At 44.6% G+C, this 19,000-nt stretch overlaps 1 protein-coding gene and 1 non-coding gene across 2 annotated transcripts; both read right to left on the bottom strand.

Moving 5' to 3' along the window:
* Window positions 1-2,368: 2,368 nt before the first annotated feature.
* slitrk4 (SLIT and NTRK-like family, member 4) lies at window positions 2,369-5,341 on the bottom strand. The gene has a single exon (XM_041944377.1). It carries the CDS (start codon window positions 5,339-5,341, stop codon window positions 2,750-2,752), a length of 2,592 nt encoding a protein of 863 aa, XP_041800311.1. The 3' UTR covers window positions 2,369-2,749.
* A 13,034-nt stretch (window positions 5,342-18,375) lies between these two features.
* trnae-uuc lies at window positions 18,376-18,447 on the bottom strand. The gene has a single exon. It is a non-coding gene; the product is annotated as a tRNA-Glu (tRNA).
* Between the last annotated feature and the right edge of the window lie 553 nt (window positions 18,448-19,000).

The following is a 19,000-nucleotide window of genomic DNA, read 5'->3' as shown; positions in this document are numbered from 1 at the left end:
ACAAAGGTATGTGCATGAGGCTATATTAACACAGGGGAGAGTTAAGGACAGGAGAAAAATGACATCTTTGAAATCTGCTTTTCTAACCTTTTCAGAGCGACAAAAGCAGATTGAAACCACAGCAACAGCATGTTTAGATGGTATTAAACTTTCGCTTAAATGGAGATTTTAGCTCAAAAACAAAGTAAAAGCAGAAAGCACACCAACGCCTAAGATGTTGTTCTCAACTCTGTGGAAAAGCACAAATTGTTTCATGGCCGTAAGTGTAACAAGTGACAATTTCCACAGCCAGATTCCTCAGAATAAACACACAGAACAAACATATATTATGCTCGGAGGCTAGCTGGTGTTTGTACATGAACAAAACAAGTAAAACATTGTGTTACATGAGCTGGAGTCTGTCCAGCCCTGAGCTGTCAGACAATCCAACTTGTTCTGTGAAAAACTCAAAGGGGGGAATAAAGGAGTTGGCAGTTTCAGTGGAGGAGTCTTTCCTTTTTTTTTCCTTTTAAGTAAAGCAGCCGAGAAAAGCCCAGACGATGTCAGCTAAAAGAAAAGGGGGACACGGTGCAAATAGGTGCTGATTTTAATACCTTGATTTCAACATGATTATACAAGAGAAAATTAACCAATATACAGGAGATTTATGACCGATAGAAAATTGTATTTATTATACTTTCCAAGATACATTCTATTCATTTGTAATGTCAATAAACACTCATAATTTTAACGTAACAATACTTTTTAAATAAGGACCGGATAGAGTTAGGTTGATAAAAGAATTTCGAAATAGAACCTGTCTTGACAATATAACCTCAAACTAAATAAATTAAACAAAATTATTTGAAGCCATCATGACTGAGCATTTTACTAATATTGCACATGGTGTTTTATGATATGATTCTGCCCAGGTCTAACAATTTAGAGCTTCAATTTGCAGCCGTCCTCGTCCCGCGAATGTTTCCATCCCCATCCTGACCATTCTGGAACCATATCAAGTTTAATGCACATTTATTTTGGTTGCATAATGTTAATAAGAAACCTTTTACAAGATACTGTGGGAGATATAAGAATAAGGAAACCGCTTGAAACTTCACAGACTCTATCAGGCCTCCGCTTGTCGTGTGACACGATTCAAAGGAAACATCACAGATCACATTTCACAACCCTCGTCCAGCAGGTCGAGTTCTTCAGCAAACTGAGAGAAACAAAAACCCTCGAACTGACTCAGCGGTCACTTCTGGTGGCCTGAATTAGCTCTGACGCGTCATTCTATCAAGTCCTTCCCACTCCTTGTGTATTATTCTTTTTAAATAATACCAATAACTCTTTAAATAATCCTGCATAGAAAAATAAATTAACTATGTTGTTAAATTCTTCTTTTTTTTTTTTTTTACTACGAATTGAGAGCTGACAAGGGGAGGCGGATCATCGATTGAATTATATTAGCGGTTTGTTTGACAATTCTGGCTTGTAGTCTCTTGATGATGATGCTCCTTCGTACAGTATGTGTGTGTGTGTGTGCGTGTGTGTGTGTGTGTGTGTGTGGGCATGTGTAGATGTTTGTCCTTCCTTGTAATTTACAAACCAGTCCCACAGATACAAATAATGTAAGACTTACAAAATAAATTCCAGGTTACGCTTACATGGCAAGCAGCTTTGTAATTTTTTATCCTTGGGTTTTTCATTTTTCAGAAACAACGTCCTCTGACAGTGTATGTGCCGTTAGATTTCACCCAAAACATACAGTTACTGTAAGTAGCAATTTTGAAGAGAAACACAACTCCATTCAGAAGACACTATATTTAACATGGCTCTTTACACAAAGAGAACAAGTCAGGGAATCATTCCCCTAAAGAGTTCTGCAGTGCCTCCAGTTCCCACGGATGGAAAACAGGAGCCGTTTAGCCTCCCGGCAAAGAGCAGGTGTACTGCTACTGGTGTGTAATCCAGACAAGATGGCAGAGAGTCTGCAGCTGACTCCAGAGAGCATCCCCAAGAACAAACAGACATCCCCGCAAATAAAACAAAAGCAAAGTAGCATCCGTTGAGTCCCCAATTCTGTTAATTTCATCCCAGAAGTCGTGATTTTGGACACTTTCCGTAGCAAAAGAACAACAACGAACATGCCCTCCTGTTTCTTTTTTTCTCTTTTTTTTGTTTTTTTTTAAACAAGGGTTGAAGACGGCAAGGTATATTCTCAAGCACTGTTTTCAAGACCCTTTGATTTGGTTGGAAAAACGAAAGGAGGAGAAAAAGAACAACAAGAACAGCAAAAATAAGAAGATAAGTACCCATTTCAATAGCAGCAAAAAATACTATGACTGTCTGGTTGCTTTTTAGGGTGTCCTGTGGTATGTATGTGGGATTCACACACGTAGTGGCATGGATAATCCAAAAGGTCGTTTACTGTGAAACAGATCCACGCTGATTCTAGTAATAGCTTTTGTAGTGTGGAGCCATTTTGTCCATCTCTGCATTGGTCATTAAGGATTTCCAGAAGGCACTTTTTTTTGCTGTGTGTGGGAGTGTGTGTGCATGTGGCTGCAGAGAGGGACATGAGGACGGAAAGCGAGAGATCGAGGGGGTTGAATGGTTTGTGTGTGTGTGTGTGTGTGTGGCCAGAAGGAACCAGAGAAAGGCAGATGTGTTTGGCTGTCTGTCTGCCTGCGTGTGTGTCTGACTTCCTTGTGTGTGTGTGTGTGTGTTTGTGTGTGTAATCAATGCGCTAAATCAAACACAACAATCCCTACATTTTGCTCAGAGCAGTCTGCTCCTCGAGCACCTGCAGGTAATCAGGCGTTCCTTGGAGCTTGGCTTTCAGCTCGTAATACTCACTTTTTCTCTGCTCCACCACGATCTTACTGTGGTTCCCGCCTATCAGCGATGACTTCTTCATCTTTTTATCCAGCGTTTTCTCTGGGTAGCGGATTTCGTACCCGCCCATCCCTATACTGTTGAAATCTCTTTTGCTGTCCAGGAAGTTCTGGATGAACATGCTGGGCTCTCGGTGGGGAAGGAACTCCTCGAGTTCGTCGATGGTGCTGAGGCGTTTGTTGCGCTCCAGGGTGGAAAGCGAGTCTTTATCCTTGTCGGCGGTGTTCCGGAGGATGATCTTCTGCCTCTGCGAGTCTGCAAACTTGAACCCGGCATCCATGTCCGAAGAGCGTCCGATCCCGCAGGTGTGGCTCTTGCCAATGTGCTCGATGGTCTGGGGGATGAACGTCTCGGCTCCCAAGTCGTCCCCCGGGATGGAGCCTTTCTTGCCGGATTTGTGGCTGTGTCTGCGGAGCTGCAACGACATGGAGCCACACTCCTGGTTCCCAAGGCCCTCCTGCCTGCCCACTGGTTTTTTATTCCGCCTCAGGACAAAGACTAGAAGGCAGAAGGCCACGAACACAGTCAGGATAAGCACTACGAGGATGCTTAAGATCATGATGGAGAGAGGCACAGGCCCTCCTGGTGGTGCTTTGCCGACTCCGGCAGGTGACACTGAGGTCAAAATAGGGGTGGCGCTTGTCAGAATAAACGGTGGTCTCACAACGAGCTTCGGACACAGGATCTCATTTTTCAAGAGGCGCAGCTCTATGTTGGAGAACTGCACTGGGGAGGCACATTTCACCTCTTTGGCAGCCACTCCATCACTTAGCTTCTCCAGCCAGAGTTTGAGGGCGACAAGATCGCAGGAACACTCCCACGGGTTCCCCTCCAGGTCTATCTGGGTCAATGACTGCAGCTGGTCCAAGACACCACTCACTGGCAGGGTCATGAAGTGGTTGTTTTTCAGATTCAGTCTGGCTAAAGAGACACCCGCAAACACGTAGGCAGGGAGGCTCCGCAGAACGTTGTTGTTGAGATACAGGAGTTGTAGGTTCGGCATGGAATCAAATGTGCCTGCTAAGATTTCTTTTATGGCATTGTATTCCAAATACAGGTACTGCAGGTTCGAGAGGCCCAAAAACATCTCTGGGTGTAACTGTTCGAGCTGGTTTCCATTCAAATACAGTCTCCTCAGGTTTGTGAGGTTAGCAAACACACCTTTCTGGACTGTGACAATTTGATTGCTGCCAAGATGTAGCAAATCTAAACCCTCAAACCCTTGGAAATCAGTTGGGCTAATGTCACGGATGTAATTTCCACTCAGATGAAGCTTCTTGGCATTTGGGGGTTTGGGAATGAGATCAGCTAAATTTTTAATATTCCTCTCCTGACAGCTGACGCTGATGCCAAAGTCAGAGGGGTGGGCTTTACAGCTGCAGGGCTGTGGACACAACAATGGCGGAGTCCGTGTCTGAAAGGAAACAATCTGGCTATTTCTTCCAAAAGGGGGTAAACCAGCCACAATACCGTTACCGTAAATCTTAGATGAGTCAGTGGTTTTTGGCGCTTTTGTGGCTATAGGAACCACGGTGGTCGGGGACATTTTGGAGGGTGACTGCCCGTTATCAGGCGGTACGGGTGGCATCCTAACGTCAAAGTCACTTCCTGTTCCCATGGGACAAAGCTCCTGTTTGTTGGTTTCTTTCAGGAGCCTCCCATACAAGTCACTTGGTGTTTCACATATGGCCTCGCCGATAAAAATATTATAGGGCATGTTTTCAAGCCATGCCTTAAGAGGTGCTAAATCACAGGTACAATTCCACGGGTTGTCATCCAGCTGCAGCTCTACAATGCGCCCAATATGCTCCAGAACCCCCAAATAAGGAAGCTTCTGGATCCTGTTCCCCCTTATATCCAGGTGTGTGAGTGAGGCAAAGCGAAATATGTTGTCAGGAAGGGCCTGTATGAGATTATCATTGAGGATGAGTACTTTTAGCTTGTGCAGTTTGTTAAATGCGCCCTTTTCAATGTATTTTATCAAGTTGTAGTCAGCCTGAAGGTATTCCAAGTTTTCTATTCCTTGGAAAGTGTCCGCTCGCAGCACCTTTAACTCGTTATTGTTCAGGTGCAGCTGTTTCAACGCGCTCATCCCCATGAACGCTCCACCTTCGATGTTCTGCAGTTTATTGTTCCCCAGCTGCAGTGACACAGCGTGGGTGAAGTTGAGGAACGAGTTTGGGTAGAGTATAATTAAGAAGTTGTTCTGAAAGTTCAGGTGGTACAGGGACGAGGCCGGCGGGATGAGCTGCGTGGGTCGATAGACGGTGATCTTCTCGCAGTTGACGTACAGCACGTTTTCCACCGACATGCAGGAGCAGGCGCTGCAGGTCTCGGCCATCAAGTCCGAGGCGGACGGGTCTGCCATCTGGGGTCCGTCCGACATGGAGGGGGAGGAGAGGGAGGAGGAGAGGGAGCCGGAGATGGAAGAAGAAAAGGCTGCCAGCAGGAGTACGAGCAGCATCTCGCCGGTTAGAAATCCTCCCCCAGAAAACCATTTAGTAACCTTTGGAGAGAAAAAAAAAAAGACAGGTGCATGCACAAGCATTCACACAGACAGGCATACATATGTGCAAACAAGTCCAGAGACGCATGTACACACACACACACACACAGAAAGCAAACCATCAAAATGCATATTTGACATTGATGATAGTGAAATTGCAATATTTCATCACTTTTTTCTCTTTCATAAAGTCATAAGCCTTTTTCCAACCATTATTATCTCTATTACCTTTTACAGTAAATATAACAATATGTAAATGATCATGATGCTGATGCACATTTCTAACGATTGCACTTTTTATTCGAATCATTGCAGCGAGTAGTTTTGGCTTTGACACAATGATTCACCCTAATCACTGGACAACACAAATGCTTGAAGAGGACTATTCAATACTGCAGGAAAAGTACCATATGCTCTGGAAATTAGTCAAACCCATGAAGTGCTGCACATGCATCTTATTCTGACATCCAAAGCGTCTTGAAAAATGTCTAAGAGAGCCCTCTCAGCATATTCAACATAATCAAAGTCAAATGGCTGCAGCTCTCTATTTCATGGGGGTCTCGCTTGAAGCCAGCACCACCAGCACCAGCACCACCGCTAAGCAGCACATTCAGGTTATTTAGGAAGACAACTGCGAGAGCAAAGCGAGGAGGAAGAACTGGGACTGTGCCCATTGCTGACATATTGAGAGGGTTTGAGCGGCACGCATTTTTTTCTCGCACAGACAACCATTTCTTTTCCACATCTGACACCAAATAGGAAACGAAAGAACACTGATCCTGACGCACAGACATTTTTAAAAAATCTGGTCATTTTAAAAAGGAACATGGATGAAATCTACATAAATTGGACTTACCCAAAGCTGAAGTGGTAATGAATGCGGCTCCCTCTGGAGACACGGGGCAGCGTTGGTGAGACATGGATGGAGACGTGCGCAAAACAGTCCTCCCAGCAGAAGTAGAACGCAGACAGTTACAGGGACGCAACAAGGTTTCTCCGGCCCCTATATCCCCATGCAGGCTACTGTATATCACCCCAGCCAGGCACACTGGAGGGGGGGTGCGGTGGAGATGGAGAGAAAGAAGGGGGGCAGGTGCGGGTGGCTCCGATTTCACCCGATGCGTCTCTTGCTGACGGGCTCCTCTTGCTTGGAAAAATCACCCCTCTGGTCGTTCGGTCCCCAAGGCGGTTGTACTACCTCCATGGGAGAGCATTCATTTGGTTGCAGGAGAGACAGAGAGAGAGACGGAGAGGAAGGAGGGAGAGAGGGAGGGAGGGAGAGAGAGAAGGAGAGGGAGAGGCAGAGGCAGAGGCAGACAGCTTTTAGAGATCTTGACAGCGCGTCCGGCGACTCCAAGGCGTGAAAAAAGGCGCAAGGTGGTCGGTGATGCGGTGAAATAAGTCCGTCATTCTTAGAGTTTTTATTGTTATTATTATAATTATTTTGGGGGAAACTGGAGGATGAAATGAGCAGAGAAGAGGAGAAAAGGGGGAGAGAGGATGTCCAACACTGCGCGTCTGGCTTCAGCTCGGCTCAGCAACCCCCAACGATCCAATGAATAAATACTGGTTTGTTTCGAGCGAAGTTGCGCACCGGGGTAATGCTTCAGAGGGCAAAAGCAGCCGAAACGCTCCCATCAGGTTGTGTGTAGCACTGTATTATTTTCCATCGAGGCAACATAAATCCAGTCCTATGCTCTGACTCCGTGCAAAGCAGTTATCTTCTCTTTAGCGATCAGTTTATTTGCACGCAGCGGCAAAAGAGATGCTCGTGTCAGTCTCCATCCAACGGGAGGGAATTTAAGAAAGGACGGATGTAAAAAGAATGGCTATGGCGGTATCGAAGCTCCTCTCCCCGACCAACAAAAAAGCGGAAAAGCACAGAGAGAAACAGGAGAGACAAGTCGGGACAACAGAAACCGGTGCGTAAAAATGAATAATGCAGTTATTCAGCCTTTAGTCCGCTGCGGCGCAAGTGAGGAGCTGGAAACTCCGCGCTTTCTCCCGCTGCCATCGGTCCGCACGGAAAGGCATCGAAATAAACTTGGAGAGGAATTGCGGGGATTGTTAAAGCCAAAAATATCCAGTCGGGGGGAAATGGAGGGAGTTAGAAGAGAGGAAAGCGAGCTTGTGTTTCGCCCTCCTGTAAGACAGAACAGTATCCGTGTCAGGCGCATAAGTATGCTGGCTCCTTCTGCAGCCGCATTCACTGAGCTTCCCACACGAATAAAAGAGGAGAATGCAGAGATGTAGAGGGAGAGGAGGAGGAGGAGGAGGAGGGAGGGAGGGAGGTGGGAGAGAGAGAGAGAGAGAGAGAGAGAGAGAGAAGCAAAGAGGAGGGGAGTAGGTCTCTCACATACAGCGAAAATGAAAAAAAAAACTAACTTCAGACCTTGAAACAGATCCGTTATTTCGAGCGCACACTTTAATGGCTGTGTTTCTGACAGTTTATTATGATCTTCTAATTATCTTAGATTTTTGAAATTTGAAACCAAGGCGGCACTCACCCGCTTTATTTTTTTCTTCCCCGTGTAACCTCTAAGGGGATCAAGATCAAAGCTGATGAAAAGCGAGGAGGGGAGCGCGTGTGTTTGGGAGGGGGGTGGCACAAAAACCGGTTTACCTGCCAAATCGTCGCATTGGACTTGACTTGCGCGACACGACCTGAGCGCGTCCCCGAGGTCCGATTGGCGAGCGGCAGGGTGGGAGCGCGACAGACAGTGTGTGTGCTTAAAAGCGGGCACGGGAGCGCGCCTGTGAGCGGCATTTTAAATAGAATGTGGAGGGAGAGAGAGAGAGAGAGAGAAAGAGAGAGAGAGAGAGAGAGAGAGAGAGAGAAGGAGGAGGAGGAGGAGAGGGGGTTATTATTCAAGAGTGCTGCAGTCAGACGGACTGCAAGAGGAAAAAGGGAGAAGGAGGTGGGAAATCAGTCAGTCACAGGCTTACGCGGTTCCCGTTTTTCTCCCTTTTTGTGTGTTTTGCAGGAGAGAGGGGATCGGAGCAGACAGAGGAGGAGAGATGGTTGGAGCGGTGAGGAGGAAGACAGTGTTGGAGTGGAGATGAGCGCATTCAGGTACGGCTACACCCCTGCTTTTAACGTCATCTCCAAAATTGTAGAAGCTGCTTAAAATGACTGACAAGATTTAGCTGCCTACACACCCACAGTTTACATCTGTCTAAAGCCTCTGTCTATATATGTGCCTGTGCATCCATGTGTTTATTTATTCATGCGAGATGCGTCCCGGGTCGGCAGCGTGGCGCAGCGCCCGCGCTCCCGTCCACACAGCTGACACCCATGGGAGGAAAGGGAGGCGCACCTGAAACCCGACAGTGTTCGGCCTCACCGGAAGCCTCACCTCTGGTTTCCTCTTGCAACAGGTGACAGAGCCGAGTGACGCACAAATAAAAGCGGGCTGGAGAAAGGGAAGATGGGGAAGTATGGATTTCACCAGCCCGGCCCCACAGCACGGGTGTGTTTGTTTAATGGTAGTGGTTGCGGTGACGCTGGTGTGGGGACGGATGTTATCTTGTATTAAATGTGTGTGTGTGTGTGTGTGTGTGTGTGTGTGTGTGTGTGTGTGTGTGTGTGTGTGGAGCTTCCAGCCGGAATAAAGCTAGTCAGTAGACACTGTGCTGGATTTCTTTTGTCTAACTGCTACTTGTCCTGACAGAAATTAACTTTCCTGCTCGGCAAACTTCAGAAATGCCTCATGCATAATCACAGCACTGATGCTCAGAGAAGAAATAGCCTAGTTTATTATTTGTAGCATGTTGTGTTGAAAAATACCACAAAAGACCATTCATGCATGCTTGTAAAGAATATTTCCCACATTAAATTATGCAAAACACTGTACAGTGCCACAGGATTACATGAAAAAAAAATGCAGAGGTAAATTATCTTGTAACCTTTCCATTAAAATGTAATATTTGTGTTGTGGAAAGTGCATAATCGAATGTGATGTATCATCTTTAACCGTATTCATTTCATGTTTGACAGACATTATACGACAGAATAATCCGATGCACAAAAGCGCAGACACATTAAGGGACACTCCCCTTAATGTCTGAGTCGTGAATTGTAAACGCATTTATGATTCTTTAACAATCGTCCTTTGAAACAATCCCCTCCACTCCACAAAGCCAGCTGCTAATTAAGGATCCCTCAGACAGTACGTTATCACGCTTTGATAGAATATTCGGTCTCAATTATTTCTCATTCATCTGAATCCAGCAGCCTTCTGGTGTAATTTATTGTTCGGCATTTATGAGGAAAAAAGCCCACTCTCTTGATTGATTGATTCACGGTAATGTATGCGAACTCGGGCGTGGCTGAGTTCTTATAAGCGGCTTTGAAAGAGGCCCTGACACCTGCATGAAAAGAGCAAATCAAGCATTCCTCCTCAAGTCCCTTCAGCGAGTACGGATTAATTCGTGGGACAGTGTGTGTGTGTGTGTGTGTGTGTGTGTGCATGACTGTGCTGATATTTGACAGTCTTGGACATGTTCCTACACTGGCTGTGAGCGGCCTGAGGGAAGCAGGCCTACTAGAGAATGAGCCAGACAGTTGGCAAGGCCTCTGCTTCCGTCTCAGCTGTCGTTGGTAGTCTGGCCATGTGGCTGAGACGCTGCTTCCTGTGTCCAAACACTGGAAAAACCTTGAATCTCATGTGCTCTAATCCCATTAGTTGGATTAAAATAAAGCATTTTAATATGTGTTTAAAGGGACTCGCGGCGCACCCCTCATTTGCTCTTGTTTTGTCCCTTACAGACACTGTGAATGCTGTCTCCTGTGCTGAGAATTTACTGTTTGATGTGCTGCCCCCATCTGGTCAGAAAAGTAACTGCACTGCATGCAGAAGACAGGTAGGTCATGCTGCTCAGGTGAGGCCTTTTCGTTCTGATTTTCCAGCCATGTGGCACGTTGCCACGCTCACTGATCAATGGCTTTGGCCTGTTTGGATCACAGGCACCTGTTGTCCTGCTGCAACCGTTTGCCAGCAGCAGCACTGATGCAAAACTAATATTGATGCAAATCTGATAGCAGCAAGAAAGCCAATTTATTTCTCTTTTACACAGCAAATGAAAAATCATTAATCTCATAATAAACCTGTGAAACTTGAATTTATCTTTCCTTTCATTAAAATTCAATTTAATGGGAGGAGTGGGACATTTACTTTAAAGGTTCTTAATAATGATAATGATAATAATAATAATAATTCAATCAGTATTTGTAAATCTGATTTGCTCCAAAGGAAGAGAGTCCAAAGGTGTAACTTCCAGTAGGGATGGGATCGCTTTTATTATAGTCTAAACAACCTCATTCTGGTCCAGCTGTCAAAATCCTGATAAGAGAAAAGAGAGGGTGGTTAAAATGCCTTTAATTATCACAGTGTGGTCACAGCACTAAGCTGAAGAAGCAGTGGTGACTAACTGATGGACTTTGTTTTGGGTTTCACATCTCAGACAGGATTTTACCCTCTGAGAGGCAGCGGTTCTTCCTGCAGCCCAAGAGAGAGACTGCACTCTGGTAAAGGCTGAAAAACCTCCTCTGCATTTTATCGTAAACAAAAAACACTTTTCACATGAAAGGTTACAAGGTGACAGCATAGATAATGCACTGAAGAGCAGTGCTGCTTTTAGTGAGGATGACTTGATTTAAGTATGGTCTCTATTAACAAATATCTAAGAAATGTGTGTTATTAATAATAATAATACATAGGCTTTCACAGGATTTCAAATCTTTACAAGACTACTATTAATTTGGATAGTGTGATATTACATGTTTCATCATTTCTTGATCGATATACATGTGCAAATGTTATAATAGCATTCATTATCACATTCTTCTGACTTACATCATCATGTGATATACGTCTGAAAGTGATGTTATGCCCTTGGTTGTATGGACCCTGCTTAATCCTTTATGGTAATGACATCTGGCACAGCAACACAGTGATGGACAAATGAGGCGCACATCAGGTGGAAGGCAGACCCTGGGAGTCTTTTAGCCTGCGGTAAATCTAGTCTCAATACAAGACACCTCGTGTGATGATCTGCTGAAACGAGGCCTGCAGTCTTTCATTCTGAGGCCTGGTCTGCAGTTTATGAAAGTCTCATGTAAGCAGTAAAAATGTGCTGAACCTGATGTAGTATTAAGATCATCAAGATTTCACTGCTTGAAGCTGTAAATTTAACACTGTATCAGTGAGCGTGTGACGCACACAGTATTCTATAAGGAGAGGTGAGGATATGGTCACACGATTACACGACTGGTTTGAACAAGTGCTGCCTTCACTCAAAACACTGAAACGTCATTGTTTATATATATATATATATATACATACATATATATATATATATATATATATATTACACAAATCCCATCAACAGGAATCCCATAATGAAGATGATAACCGTTAAAATAGCTCAGTAATCTGTATTTTTCAGCAAAAATGACTCAAACAGGAGTTAGTAGTTTCCCTACCAACCCAAGCAGTTACTACCAGTACCTGTACAGTATATCCACATATTTGTCTGTAAGAGAAAAAATAAACATACAGATCTGATGACAACTCAGTGTGCGCCTGATCTTTCTTTATTTACCAGCCTGAGTCAGCTGTAACACCTGAACACGACATGCTCCAGTCTAGAGTGCAAGAAAACTAGTCTGCAAACATGAAGATGAGTTAAAGCGGGTAGCTTACAGTCATGGAACATGGTTGAAACTGTCAGCTTCTGCTACTTCAAGTGTTAGCGTAGTATTAGCAAAATAGTTGAAATGCAAACATGTCCCAAATCAAAACGAAACACAATTATTCCAGCATCGACGTGTCTTATGTTTAACATGACTGTAACAATATCCACTTCTATGTAATTAATAATGTTAAATATCATGAATTTAAAATAGCACATCACTAATCTTGTGAATATATCTGCCATTCATGTGGGATTGAGTCAAAATAAACTACAGGGTGTGTTCATAATGACGGAACATGTCACCCAGTGGCTGAATCAGCGGCGTGTTTTTAATCGTTTGGAACAGCAGTGGAGCTCTAAGACACACAGGAGAGATGGCGTTTGTTGAAATAAGACAAATCAAAAATATTGGCAGCCTTAAAGAAGCTCAGAATTCTTCCATGAATCATCAGCCTTCACACGGGGGTCATGAACAATCTGCAGTGAATAACAGAAGCTCACAGTCTGAAAAGTGCAGAACGTGACCACAGAGGAGACATGTTTCAGGCCTGCGTGGACGCACTCTTATTAACATTCCTAAAGTTGACTGACATTGCGCGTTATAACCACTTAGTGCTGCTGGTTTTCTATCCAAGCAGCAAATTGCATTCATCGGGCTCCCTGGGAAAAATCAGGATCTATTTGGAAAGCTAGAAAGACAACCAGCAGGGTTCTGAGTCATGAGCACGGAGGAGCACTGCTAGAAGACATTCAGTATCTAGGTCAGTTAAGCTCACACTGAAGCCTCATTGCTCACTTCCGACTGTCACTCTTGGCGTGATCGCCGCCCTGTATCTGCCATTCTGAACTGACCTGTGGGAGCACAAGAACGGCACGTTGTAACACCGATTTCAAAACCACCGATGATAACGAACATTTGAATCAACGTTCAGATCAAAGATAAGCAAACACTGTAAACTGTCAAAGTGCCACTGTCCATTGTTGTTGAGCAATAAGAGCTGGGATCACTCTAATCCTTTTGAGGCCTGGAGGCTGATTCAGATGATTCTGAATTTAACTTGTTGATTCCAGTGGCACTACTGCAACAGTAGACTGGTGTGTACGTCTTCATATACTGTGCCTTCAGTAGCTGTATTTTCATCGCTCCTCTCACGTCCATGTAGCCAGCGCAGTCCAGATGTGTCGTTCACGAGTAAAGGAGGGTCTGGCAAGGCACCCTTTGCAACCAGGGAGCCTTCACAACACCTGACGGGAGATCCGTAGTCTGCCTTCATACCCGACTGTCCCTCAGTACCTCTGTCACTGCTGTCCTCCATCCTATATCTCAAACTAATAAAAAAACCCAGTGATGTTTTGGAAAATAAACGCTGCAATGAGTGTATTCCCTGGCAACATGTTTTTATTTTTCTTGTGTGGGAATCGTGACATCCTTGTTTCATCACTAAGGAGCAGGCAGGTCGTAGTGTGGTGGTAGTTGGCCTGTAGTGAGGGAAAGATGGTGGATTCAGTTAAATGTGAATAAAGAAGCTGCGTCTGGCTTTTTCTGTGAGACCAAGACCTGAGGCCTCGTTTAGAAAATGGACTTATGATCAGTTTGGATCTTAAGTCTGACAGAAAACAATGTATAAGTAGTTATTTAGAAAATCCCACTTGTAGAGTCACTGGAAAATTGAATTATTGCCTCATGTGCACCCAGCGGATACACACATGCTGGTCTCAACCCCATATGTGTGTGTGGATCAGGCTGAGACCGAGTCAGACTTCAGGCCACAGAGAGGTGAAAATGTCAGAGTCAGTGTGATTTTTCTTTTCTGCTCTCATTAAAAAGCGGGTCAGTGTCAGAAACAACAAAAACAACTGCATCGCTTTTACTCGCAGCCTGACCATCGCGGGAGGGATAGAGTTAAAACCAGGCATTAAAAACACTGAGGCGATATGACGGCAACACTCGTCTTTTGTTTGTAAAGTGCGACCTTCCGCATCATTCTGACACGTGGTAATCAGTTTAAAATAAGTTGAGCATCTGTTTCTGGCGAGCCAGATAACGGGTGACACTTATTTTGGGTGTAATAATCCAGGCAGAATTATTGCATGTTATCAGCACCACAGGACAGCTTTAACCCTGATAGTGACACCCGGCTCTGAGCCCATTTCTCTCTCAAGCAGCGGTGAAAGGAAAATAAATGCTTACAATGCCGCCTAGTTTTACATAAATCGGCCGTGTTTGATAGCCCATTATTTATTCAGCAGCGTGCACTGTGGTGTGAGGTGCTCCCCCTGTTTGTTACAGACAGCTGAGGTGTACATAGCATGTGGAAATATGCAAACAGAGTCAAAGCGAGGCATTGAAGCACAGGGAGACAGTTTAGTGTCTTACTACAACCCACCTGCACTATAAAAAAAATCCCCCCAGTCGTCTGCAGTGTCTTTTCAGGGTGCTGTACTCACCATGCGAGCCTGTCATTGTTCAGTCCGGGTCTCATCTACCGCGTCCGCAGAGACGCACAAAGATATAGACAGAGGTTAATTGCGCTCAGATGCGCCTCACCGTCCCGACGGGCTCGGCCTGCCGCTCAGCCAAGACTCAGCCAAGCCCCAGTTTCCACGTGAACACACAGAGGCTTTGTTCACATGTGCACTGCGCTCTGACAGTGGGTCACAGTCTGGTTGAGGCCTGTTTCTGGATGGTCTGATAACATTTATACCGAAAACACGCAGCTGGGATCGACTAGTGTGCAGATATGAGTTTTGGTGTCTGACATTTGCACCTCACACCTGCATGTAGATGCTTACTTAAAAAAATATATATATATAATCAATATTTATGGTTTTACATTGCCAACCACACTACTTGTTTCTGATTGACTGACAGGTGTCCATTTAAAGCAGGCATCTCAAACCGGTTCCATAAAGGGCCGCGTGGCTGCAGGTTTTCATTCCAACCCAGGAGGAGCACATCAGGCCAACCAATCAACATCAAGGGATCACTTAGTTGTCAGCTGAAGACTGAGATCAGCTGATTAATTGATTCCAGCCTGGTGTGCTCCTCCTTGGTTGGAATGAAAACTTGCAGCCACACGGCCCTTTATGGAACCGGTTTGAGATGCCTGATTTAAAGTGTGCATCAGGATGCCTCAAACAGTTTCACCACTGTTTTACAATTACTGATGTGCCTTGAACACATCATGTTACATGATGCCTTACTCGTTAAAGGTGGAATTTAACGCTTTGGGAAATGCTCTTATTGACTGAGATAATAAGACTGATAGTACTGTCCTGTCTGTACAGTAAGTATGAAGCCAGCAGCCGGTTAGCATAGCTTAGCATAAAGACTGTAAACAGGGGGAACTGTTAGCCTGGCTCCGTACAAAGGTAACAAAATCTGCCTTCCAGCACCTCTGAAGCTCACTAATTGTTGGCGTCATGGCGCTCCACCTGTAACACCTCAGCTTGATGAAACAAACCAGATGTGTGAGTTAAAGGTGGCTAACTGGCAGCTGTCTGCGGCTTTATATTCCCCATACAGTTATGAGAGTGGTGTCAATTTTGTAATGTGACTGCAAAACAAAGCAGCTGAGCACATCTAACAGGAGCACAGTGAGCACTGGTCCTTTAATGCTCAGGTGAAACTACTGCAGACCGTTCCTGGGTTAAACTGAGCATAAACAAACTGTTAAAATGAATGATGATGTGAACACAGCTTCTCTTTTCACACTGAAAGTGGGACAAGGCAGGACTAGGTGTCCATTGTTTTTGGGTATTAGGACGCCTCGTCCTGTGCTGCCCTACTTCATGTGGGCTGTCTTGATGTTCTTTTTTATCAGCTGTGTCTAAAAAGCGATCAAGACCTCTGTCCTCCTCGTAATTCACCTTGTCAAGGGAAGCAACAGACTCTTGTTTCCTGCTTCATAACCGTACATGCTGTATTGATGCGTTGCCCAGTAGACAGAGCTCCCTTATGTGCTCTCCTGCAGATGATTTGGCTCCAGAAACATGATGTCAGCTGAAATGTTTTCCAGGAGTAACCTGGAAAACATGGGAACGTCGTGCACTCCAACCAGGAAACAAACTTGTCTGGATCATTATGACGAGCGTTCTGTTTAAATGCAGCAGCTCATCAAAAGACGAAATAATTGATCTCACATGTGAAATATCCGAAAACCACGTGCATGTGTCATGTGTTTTAAGTGCATGTGAAAAGCCAGAAAAACGCAGGCACATTCAGAAACCTATCAAATATTGTGTTTACATGTTATAACTCCTGTTAAATGAATGCTGTCACACTCCAAATGAGATGTATGCAAAATCATTTTTTTATTTTCATGTATGTGGGATTTTAATGAGCGCAGTGGCAAACAACGGCACTACAAAGAGAATGTAAAATGCTTCAACATTCATGTTTAGCAGCTCCCATCAACGCATAGCGGTTGCTATGGTAGCTGCTGTATGTTATCTTGAGTATACAATCACACGAGGAGGGTATGATCGGTGATATTAGGACAGGATCTATTCTCATAGTTGGTCACCGTCTTAACTCATGGTCCCTTTTCTTGTTCCGGAGCCTTTGAATGTGTGACACAGTCTTCATCAGCATATGGAGTTTGCTCACTTGTCTTGGTTGTAGGTGTTCAAACTTCCCATGATTCTGAGCCCTTTGGGGGCTCATTTTACTGAAAAGTTTAGCTCGGCAGTTCGTTCATGCCCTTGAAAACACCCTGAAATGCTTTCAACTGTATCACACAGTCTTCATCAGTGGGTTGAGTTTGCTCAGCTTGTCACTGAAGTAAGCTGACCTTGAGCTGAGTCAAGAATGAACTGCCAAACAGTATATTCATGATTTAGTGAAGTGCTATTAGAAGTATTCCCATTCCGATAACAACAGTTCAGTGTAAGACATGTTAAACTGATGATATAGGGTCAAATATACAGCACGTGCCCAAATACCATCAATATCTACATGAACTTTTAAGCAGTGAGTCAGCCAGCCACACCTGAGCGCCCATTGAATCAACACACAGTGCATGAGTGACAGCGCCACAGACACCTGAGTTCATAAACTCTCTCGCGGGCTCTTCTTCTTCCTCTCTGCCTCTCCAGCATCTTTAATCTCACCCTCCCTCTCTCTCTGTTTTTGCCCCCCCCCCTTGCCTCAGTGTCTTTTGATATGCTAAGCAGCACCCTATTTATAAGTCATTGTGAGAGAAAACATAGTAGGTTAGGGGACAAATAACAAATGCCCCGTGTCTGCTGAGGAAGAGCGAGGGATGAAAAGAAAGAGGAGAGAGAGTCGGAGTGAAGAGAGAGGGGGACTGTCTGCTTGGTGGCTCCCTGCGAGGCATGTCACCCAGGTTGAATAGATGTACATATCATTATCTTTCCCCGGTACATGGCGATAATGATATAGGACAGGCTAAGTGAAAAGAAAGGAGCCATTGTGCAGCGAGGCTGAGAGCCAATAAGCGTGGCCTGCAGGCTGAGAGCCAGTTCTCTGCTTCTCTAACGCTGCAGTGTACACATGCAAGCCAGTCTGCTGGTGCTGAGGCGTATGGTGGCCAAAATACCCAGGACCATTAGTTACACTAATAATATTATAATATTGCCATTGATATAAAATATTTATTCCATAAATGATCAGTTAAATTTTCAAAACACAGTTGTTGGATGAAGTGCTTTAGATGTAGTTCCTCAAATGGCCACTAGATGCTGGCTGCATAAAGATTAGAAAAACCCAAATGTGTGTCTGGGCAATGATACTGATAATGATGTGTTTCATTAGGAGGATATCAGGGCAGGAAGTGGGATATGTTTGAGGTCTACATTTAACTCGACTGACAGGCGATCATTCATGGTTATGGGGGCATTGATTGAATTAGGATTTTCAGGTTGCATTAAGCCCAAAATCCAAATCTGTGCTGACACACCTCCAGTTCATGTTGCCATGTTGATGCTAATGTGGCCGAGTGGAAATCACACATCCCTTTTTCATTTCCACAGGGATGTTGATGTGAACGTTGGCAGTCTGTTTGTATAATAAATTCAGTAAGTTTAAGCTTATTTACTTTATTGATCCCAAACTGGGAAATTAACCCATCACTAATAGAGACACACACATGCAACATGCAGTAAAACACACAGGAACAGTGGGCTGCTGCGTCAGACACCCGGGGAGCATATTAGGGGTTAAGGGTCTTGCTCAAGGGCACATCATCCAGGTAATGGAGGGGGAGGGGATACTCCACCACACACAAACCAGCTTCTCCAACATCTAGGCAACAGCTGCCCCAAGTAAATGTTTGTTCCCATACCGGGAGTTGAACCCGGGCCGCCTGGGTGAAAACCAGGAATCCTAACCGCTAGACCATATGGGAGTGCTAGTATGGCATGAATGTAGCATAAACCTCTGCGGTTTGTCTCACATGCATTAATAATGTGTTCTGAATTTGCTGCTAATGGACACACATGGAAAATAAGTGAAGACGAAAAATAAAAAATCTGTACCATAGTGGAAATGAGAAATCAAACAAATAAAAAGAAGATACAAAAAGAAGTCACTGTCTCACTCCATCAGTGAACTAAACCATGTCCACAATCTCTGCCTTACATTTGCCAAGTTGATGGTCGCCTGAACATTACTTTGAAAAGACAGTGACGAAAGAAAAATAATCCTGTCAATACGCATAATGAGAAAATGCTCACATGGATTGTCTTGGAGCGCTGTGAAAATGTAGTATTGGCATTAATACATAGTGTATCCCACAAAATGATTACCCAAAGGTTAGCAACTGATTCATATTCAAGGTCCCGAAGGATTGGTGATAGTAAAATAATATTTTATCAATTCATTAACGTCACTTCTCTTGTGATTGGGCCAGCAGGAAGCTGGCGCAGACGAGGCTCAGTCAGTTAGTCCAGATTTATGTC

Source organism: Chelmon rostratus, chromosome 9 (genome assembly GCF_017976325.1).
Source record: "Chelmon rostratus isolate fCheRos1 chromosome 9, fCheRos1.pri, whole genome shotgun sequence".
Lineage (NCBI taxonomy): Eukaryota > Metazoa > Chordata > Actinopteri > Chaetodontiformes > Chaetodontidae > Chelmon > Chelmon rostratus.
Note: the sequence above shows the minus strand (reverse complement) of the source record. Positions and strands in the feature narration are given on the sequence as shown.

Bases quoted from the DNA above. Each gene is read 5' to 3' on its own strand.
- slitrk4 (XM_041944377.1), bottom strand. From the start codon at position 5,341: ATGCTGCTCGTACTCCTGCTGGCAGCCTTTTCTTCTTCCATCTCCGGC.